The following is a 9,137-nucleotide window of genomic DNA, read 5'->3' as shown; positions in this document are numbered from 1 at the left end:
CAGGAGCAACTTATGTGAGCTGAGTAACAGCAATATCTACTTGGTTTATGTTTATGTTTATGTTTATGTTTATATTCAACCAGCTGCATTCTGCTTGCATTATCCCCAGGACTATTGTCCTGAACTTGAAAATATGTCTCCAGTTGCTAAGCTAAACACATTAGGGGGTCATAGAAGAAATGTTAAGCATAGGTGTTATCCTAAATAAGTGACATTCTTCAGGGAAAAAGCTAATGCACACACATACACTCATACCTGCACACACACACAGGCACATACATGTAACAAATGTGTAGCATTGCACAGACATTGTGGTAATGTAAGTGGAAAGAACATAGAGTAAGAGAAAAGATATTTAGATTAACCAGCAGTTTTCTTGGAAGAAGAATGTGGTACCTCATAAAGTGGCAACACAATATGAAATAAGGGTAAAGATGCCATTTCAGAGGGATGAATGGTAGAAGATTAGAAGATACAAATGCTTGTTTTTGTACAATAAAGATTTAAAACCCTACTATGCTAACCCATCCCCCCACGAGGGCACATACTGAATGGAGCACTGGGTGTTATACGCAAACAATGAATCATGGAACATTACATCAAACACTAATGATGTAATGTATGGTGACTAACATAACATGATAAAATTAAAAATAAAAATAAAAAAATAAAACCCTACTATGAATGAAGCAGTATTGTAGGGGCCGAAGGATGTGGTTATACAGTGCCTGGAGATATTAAAGACATCTAGGAAGAAGAGTTTTAATTTGATTCTTTTAGTATAAAATGCCCTCAAAAATGTTTACACTGTTGCATTCCAGGCCAAGTGAGAGTCAACAAAAATTAATCTTACAGATTGGACTGCAGTTTGACGGCACAGTTGGAAATCTTATATCCAAAGGAGTGGATAGTGGATATAGTGGAAATGAAGAGGGAGGTACGCTTTGACTATTTCCCTCTTTCCAGCTTTCCTTGATTGCCTTTCTCACAATCACAGATACGAGATGGCAGAAAGGTCAGAAAGAGTAGGCAGGGTTAGGAAAGCAAAGGCAAATTAAGATTATATGTTGATGGGTTACAAATAGACACAATTGGGAATCCCAGATTCAGTGAAAAATCTAAAATTAAAAGGAGTCCAGGACATACAATTCTTTTCCAAATATGCACTGCAAAAACATTTAAGAACTCAAAATTCATACTATTTCCATGGAGATTAATTAACAGCATTAGACAATTAAGATGGAAGGAAGCTGGTATTTGTGGACGCCTTAACCAAGTGCAGGATTTGTTCCCAGATATTTTAAAGTCAGACCTCAGTTAAGACGTTTACACTAAACATTAAATGAGCTAGCATAGTATTATTACCTACATTATGTAGATGATAGAATTGAGGCCCATAAAATTAAACCATTTGTGAAAGCTGCTTATGTGGTACGTGATGTAGGTTGAATCTGAACTAATGGGATTTGTTTCCTAAACCCATGTTCTCTATAAAATAGCAGGATGTGAGGCTGCCTTTTCTCCACTCATTCAAGTTAGACCCTTCTTCTGAATGAGAAGAACAAAGAAGGTTGATAGTAGAGTTTTATAAGAAAAGTTTCTGATGAGAAATGCTAAGTGGGGGGGTGTCTGGGTGGCTCGGTCAGTTGGGCAACAGCCTTCAGCTCAGGTCATGATTGTCTGATCCTGGGATTGAGCCCTGTATCTGCCTCCTTGCTCAGCAGGGAGTCTGCCTCTCCCTCTGCCTCTGCCCCTCTCCCAGCTCATGCTCGCGCACTCTCTCTCTCTCAAATAAATAAACAAAATCTTAAAAAAAAGAAAAGGTAAGTGGGATATTTTATTTTCCTTTTTCTGTGCTGTGAACAAGGATATAGTCTCTTTATTCAACCCCAGTCATACTCCCAGATACCAAGCTAAGTTAGTTAAAAACGATACCCAAATTGCTTTGATAAAATCATCACCATAACACCATAAAATCAACGTATAACATTATCCATTTCCATTTTTCCATTCTTCATATAACACCATAACATTATCTTAACAATTATTATCTTCTTTATGTATTTTTGTACCTGTATACTTTGTGAACTAACAAATATATATATTTGTGATATGTATATATACACATATATATATGTGTGAACTAACAAATATATATATTTGTGATATACATATATATATCACATAAACAATGTGAGACTGACCCTCGAAAGGATTGTGGCTTGGATGAAGAAGTCTCACATTCATTGTAAGTGACCTTGCATTCTTCTAGGTCGTTAAGAAATCCTGTGATTCTTTCATTTAAAGTTTATGTGGGGTACATGTGAATACAACATGTGCACTCTTCAGAAGTGAATGTGAAAGAATATTTACCAAAATTTTAACAAATAGCCCCAATAGTAACATGAATGGGATGGGCACTGGTGATTGGTAATATGAATGGAACATGAAGGCATTCTGGGCAGACAGAGTGGCCTGAGGAAAGGCAAAAAGTAATGTTGTCTTTAGCAATTCAGTTAGACTGAAAGGCCATGCAGACAGTGAAGAGAAGAAAGGAGTCAACAGTGCATGAAATTTAATAATAAATGCACAACCCTCAACTTTGAACATTCCAAGTGCACATTCCAAGTCTGGGATTTGTTGCTTACTGGTAAATCCTGGACAAAGCTTGGCAGGGCATTAAATTGACCTAACACAGTTCAAATATTTGACTACAGGACTCCGGCATTATTATTAGATATATAGCAAGTGAAAGCAGATTGCCGAGTTCATTGCCTTTTGGCATGACAAGATATCCCTGAAAAGATCAGTTTAGTTCTTCGCTTCAATATTGCCTCAGAGGGGTCAATGCTCTACCCAGAATATTGAATAGGTCCTCCGGAATATTTAGAAATCAGTGTGAGGATGAAAATGGAAAAACAAAACATAACAAAACAAAAGACCAACACTAAAAATGTTACCCAGAGAATAAAAGAACAAGAGATCTATTTTAATGTCTTCAAATATTTGAAAGTCTCTTTATATAGAGGGTTAGCTTTAATTTCTGTGAATTCCAGAGAGTGAGAGAGACAGAGCCATTTGGACCTTGAAAGCACCAGAAAATACAATAGGAAGAATACTACTCATGATAAATTTTCAAACATAGAATTGACTACTTTGGTAAGTTCTACTGACAGACTTTGAAGAGAGACCATTAGATGTGAGGACAGGAGCTTTAATATAAGAAAGGAGCAGGGGAAGTATTACTAAAGAAGACTGCCCAAAGGACACATGAAAATACTCAGGAATTCTCTGCCTTTCAACTGTACCAAGTCTTGCCTTAATCTTGGTTTAGAGTCCCTACAAAGATGATGTAATGATTTCCTCTAACATTCTGGCAGTAATAGCAGATTGTATCTCAGAATTCTTTTTTTTTTTTTTTTTTTTTTTTAAAGATTTTATTTATTTATTTGAGAGAGAGAGAATGAGAGACAGAGAGCATGAGAGGGAGGAGGGTCAGAGGGAGAAGCAGACTCCCTGCCGAGCAGGGAGCCCGATGCGGGACTCGATCCCGGGACTCCAGGATCATGACCTGAGCCGAAGGCAGTCGCTTAACCAACTGAGCCACCCAGGCGCCCTGTATCTCAGAATTCTTAACGTGCATGAACGTGACCCAATAAAAGCTATCTAAGTTCCTGAATTTAGAGAAGACTTCTTTTTTTTTTTTTTTTATCAATACATATAACTAAATACATGAAGTTCACAACAGGTCAACCCAGTCTGCTATGTAATGGAAAATGTGGTCACATAACGGATGCACTGTTCCTGGATTAATGGTAGCTTAATGATAAGCTGTTGCTTGTAACAGACAAAGCTAAAAGTCGTGTGAGTTCATGGATGTGTTCAAGATGACAGAAGCGTATTTACTGTGTCTCCACCTCAACTTCTAGATTTAATCATGTGAAGTTTTTTTAATTTAATCATGTGAAATTTGTATTATTTAAACTTTAAACTTAACAATATAAACAAATTATTTATATTTTTTAATCTAACACATTTTTTCCATTCTTCATGGATGACCACACATAGGCTTGCTGCATCAGAAAATCAGAAAAAGGTTTTTGGTTGTTGTAGTAAGAGATATTTCTTTTTCACATTTTTTCCATTTTAATACAATATGCACTACAGATTGCATAACCAACAGATGATACTTGATGTGAAACTTTCAAGACTATTTTCAAAACACTCCCTCAGAAAACAGTTTTAAATCATTGAGTATTTGAGCCTTAAAAATGATGATATGGTGGGGATGTAATTGACAGAACATAGTTATCAGTGGAATTTTTGACCAGACCACTTAGCCTCTTAAGTAGACATTTTATGCACCCCTGATAATGGGATGCACCTAGAATGGGTAAACATTCAATATATCAATACAGATGATATAATTTCTCCCAAAGAAATTTACTATTGTGTTTTTTTATGTATTAAAAGTGTTTAATCTTCTTAAAGCCACTTCTGCATGGTCATTTGACTACTAAGATATGCTCAGTATATTTTCTGATTTTGCTCTATGTCTCCTTTGTTCTCATATAATTCTATTTTATCATGGGGGCATTCAATGCTCTAAGGATCATATATATTTGCAGATCTTTTATTGTACATACTACTGATAAGTCCTATTTTTTTTTTCTTATTTTCCAGATGAGGAAACTAAAGTACTGAAGGATACAGCTAATTGCACATAATCGAAAAGTCAGTAAATTGTCAAGTAAGACTCCAAAGCGAAGCAGAACACTCATGAGTACCCGCTGACTGCATTACCGTCACTGGCTTACACTGACCTGTCCTGATTTCCTTTTACTCTTCCTTCTCAAATTCTGCTCCTCAATTCTCTTTTCTTCTCCTTTATTTATTTTTTAACATCAAGAGCCATGTCACTGGGTGACGGGAATCAGAGCTCTGTGACCACATTCATCCTCCTGGGTTTCTCGGAATACCCACACCTCCAGACACCCCTCTTCCTGGTGTTCTTGACCATCTACACAGTCACTCTGGTGGGGAACCTGGGCATAATTGTGGTCATAAAGATCAATCCCAAACTCCACACGCCCATGTACTTTTTCCTCAGCCATCTATCCTTTTTGGATATTTGTTATTCCAGCGTCTTTACACCTAAACTGATAGAAATCTTGGTCATGGAAGACAGAACTATCTCCTTCAAAGGATGCATGGTGCAGTTTTTCTTTGTTTGTGCATTTGTGATTACAGAAATGTTCATGTTAGCAGTTATGGCCTATGACCGGTTTGTGGCTGTTTGTAACCCTCTGCTCTACACAGTTGCTATGTCTCAGAAACTCTGTGCCCTCTTGGTAGCTGGAACCTATGCTTGGGGTGGAATATGTTCCTTGACACTCACATATTCTCTTTTGGAACTATCCTACTGTGGTTCCAACATTATAAATCACTTTGGCTGTGAGTATTCTGCCATCCTCTCTTTATCCTGTTCTGACCCCTACTTCAGTCAGATGACGTGTTTGGCCATTTCTACATTCAATGAGGCTTGTAGCCTGCTTATTATCCTGGCCTCCTATATATTCATAGTTATCACCATTGTCAAGATGCCTTCTACTGGTGGACTCCAGAAAGCCTTCTCCACCTGTGCCTCCCACCTGACTGCCATCACCATTTTCCACGGGATCATCCTTCTTCTCTACTGTGTGCCCAACTCCAAAAGCTCGTGGCTCCTGGTCAAAGTGGCTACTGTGTTTTTTACTGTCATGATCCCCATGTTAAACCCCCTTATTTACAGCTTGAGGAACAAAGATGTGAAAGACACAGCCAGGAAGTTAATCCATACCAAACTGCTTTCTCACTCAATGGAATTTTGATTTTTACATACACGCACACACACACACACACACACACAAATACTTTTTATACATTGCATTGATTTTATTTATTTATTAATTATTTATTCTGGGATAAATTTATAATTTATTTATTTTATTAATTTTTTCTTCAAATAATTGGAGAAAATTTATTCAGAAAATTAGTTAATTTATATACATCTGTGATTATTAAGTCTCACTGTACTTTAAGAAATCACTTGCAGGGATGCCGGAGTGGCTCAGTTGGGTAAGCGTCTGCCTTCGGCTCAGGTCATGATCCCAGGGTCCTGGGATCGAGTTCTGCATCGGGCTCCTTGCTCGGTGGGGTGCCTGCTTCTCCCTTAGCCTCTGGCACTGCCATTCCCCCTGCTTGTGTTCTCTTTCTCTCTCTGACAAATAAATAAGTAAAATCTAAAAAAAAAAAGAAAGAAAGAAAGAAAGAAATCATTTGCAGGTTAAAAGAAAAGAAAGAAAGAAAATTCTGCTCAAGTTCCACTCCCAGAGTGTAGTATGCTAAATAATGGTCCTCTAAAGAAGTCCTCAACCCAACTCCCAGAATCTGTAAATATGTTGTCCTTCTATGTTCCCTTTCTCCCCTTTCTCCTTATTCTTCCCTTCCTCTCTTTCAAATCATGAAATATGACAAACATATAGAGAAGTAATTTTGACTAATTTCTCTGTGCACTACCTTTTCCAAGAAAGTAAAGACAAAACATTATCAGCACTTTTCAAAATACCCATGAGCACTTTCTAATCACTGTCTCTCCAGCACCACTAGGAGCAAACTCCATTGTGGAGTTTGTGGTGTTCAGAACTCTTTCTGTTTAGCTACAACTCCTAAGAACTGGTTATGAGAGCATAAATGCTAACCTTGCCTCCTTTTGAAATTCATATAAGTGAAATCTTAGAGTATATATTCCATTTTATCAGACTTCTTTGGCTCAACATTTGTTTTAAATGGATGTTGAAGTTATTAGCTGTAACAGTAGTTCATTTTCATTGGTGAAGAATGTTCCATAAAATAAATATGCCGTAGTTGGTTTATTTATACTATTAATGAACTTCTGGTCATTTCCTTTTCTTGGCCTTTATGAAAATGCTGCTAGAACATTTTGCACAGACATCTCCTGCCCTGCACATAAGCAAGCACTCACTCGGTGGGATGTGCCTTATGTCTGAAAGTTCTGGATCACAGGGAGCTGGTTTCTTCTCTTTTATCAGATGCCATCAAACCATATTCCAAAGTTGATGAAGTTGATGTATTAATTTAAATTCCCCCTATATTGTGTGTGATTTCTAATTACTGACCATTCTTGCCAACATTTAATATCATCACACTAAATATGTTAATATCTTCAACGTTAGTAGGTGAGTAGTGGTATCTCACTTAGGTTATGTTTTAAATTCCTCTTAGTATCAATGTGGTTAAATTTCTTCTTTTTTTTTTTTTAAGATTTATTTACTTATTTATTTGAGAGAGAGAGTAGGAGGAGCGGAGGAGGGAGAGAATCTTTGAGCAAACTCTCCACTGAGTGCAGAGCTGACACAGGGCTCATTCTCAAGACCCATAAGATCATGACCTGAGCAGAAATCAAGAGTCCAATGCTTTAAGGAGGGCACGTGTGGTGATGAGCACTGGGTGTTACACGCAACTAATGAATCGTTGAACACTACATCAAAAACTAATGATGTTGGAGCACTGGGTGTTATGCACAAACAATGAATCATGGAACACTATATCTAAAACTAATGATGTAATGTATGGGGATTAACATAATAATAAAAAATCAGAAAAAAAAAAAACTAATGATGTACTATATGCTGGCTAATTGAACATAAAAAAAAAAGAGTCCAACCCTTAACTGACTGAGTCACCCAGGCACACCTTGAATTTCTTTTAATATGGTTATTAGTAGTCCTTTGGCTCTTTTTCCTTTGTGAGATGCCTATTTAGATTTTTTGCCCACTTTTCTATTAGGTTGTTTGTCTTTTGTCATAAACATGTAGCTCATTTTATATTTTAAATAAAAGCCCTTTGTTTGATAAAAGTACCATGACTATTTTCTCCTAGACCTTGGCTGTCTATCCATTCTCTCCATGATGTATTTAGATGCACAGATTTCCTAATGTTTACTAAAGCAGGGTTTATCAGATTTCCTTTACAGTGATGTGCTTCTAATGTCCTATTCAGGATATATTTATTTCCCCTAAATGAACAAAAATATTCCCATTTTTATGTGCTAAGTTGTCCCAGATTTCATACATTATTATGTCTTTGATATTATATTCTATTTTCTCTTGGATTCTAGATTTTGTTTTATTCCTTTTACACTGATTTTCAAATTTATTCTAAGATCAAACTGGAATTAAATTTTGGTGTGATATGAAAATTGGCTGATTTTATATTTTAACCTATGGATATATATTTTACCAGTAATATTTATTGCAAAATCACTCCATTAGCACTGGCCTATAGTGCCAGGTTTTTCATACAGTAAATGTTGCTATATGTATAGCATACAAACTTTCTATATGCTTCTCTCTGTTTCATAGTCAGAACTATACTGTAAAGCCACTCCTGAAAAGTTATTCTTTCTTACAGAATAATTGAGATATCTTTTGATCCTTATCTTTCCAAACAAATTTTAGAATCATTCTTGTTTGCATTTAATATAGAATTATAGCAAAAGTATAGATCTATTTGGAAAGAAATGACACATTTGCATCCTTAAGTCCTCCAAATCATGAGCATGCTATATCTTTCTGTTTGTTTAGATTTACTTCAAGTTTTGCAATAGACGTTATACCACATTGTTTTTTGTAAAGTTCTTGCATATATTTTGTGAAATTAATCCCTGAGTGTGTGATCTTTTTCATACTATTTTAAATTTTATTTGTAAGATGTGTGTTATTTTTAAATCAGAATCTAATTTATAGTTATATTGATTTTATTTTGGGACACTCCACTAAAAAATTCTCTGATTAAATATATTCCGATTTTGCTGTTTTCAATATTATTCCTTTTATATTATGCAGCCATCAAAAGGAATGAAATCTTGCCATTTGCAACGACGTGGATGGAACTGGAGGGTATTATGCTGAGCGAAATAAGTCAAACAGAGAAAGACATGTATCATATGACCTCACTGATATGAAGAATTCTTAATCTCAGGAAACAAACTGAGGGTTGCTGGAGTGGGGGGTGGGGTGGGAGGGATGGGGTGACTGGGTGATGCACACTGGGGAGGGTATGTGCTCTGGTAAGCG

The 9,137-nt window shown here is 36.3% G+C and overlaps 1 protein-coding gene across 1 annotated transcript; it reads left to right on the top strand.

Annotated features, from left to right (window-relative positions):
* The first annotated feature begins 4,913 nt into the window (after positions 1-4,913).
* On the top strand, positions 4,914-8,554 carry LOC118523742 (olfactory receptor 1165-like). Its single transcript, XM_078059106.1, has 2 exons — positions 4,914-5,827; positions 8,473-8,554. The coding sequence occupies exons 1-2, from the start codon at positions 4,914-4,916 to the stop codon at positions 8,552-8,554; spliced, it is 996 nt and encodes a 331-aa protein (XP_077915232.1).
* Positions 8,555-9,137: the final 583 nt, after the last annotated feature.

This window comes from Halichoerus grypus, chromosome 11, assembly GCF_964656455.1.
Source record: "Halichoerus grypus chromosome 11, mHalGry1.hap1.1, whole genome shotgun sequence".
Lineage (NCBI taxonomy): Eukaryota > Metazoa > Chordata > Mammalia > Carnivora > Phocidae > Halichoerus > Halichoerus grypus.
Note: the sequence above shows the minus strand (reverse complement) of the source record. Positions and strands in the feature narration are given on the sequence as shown.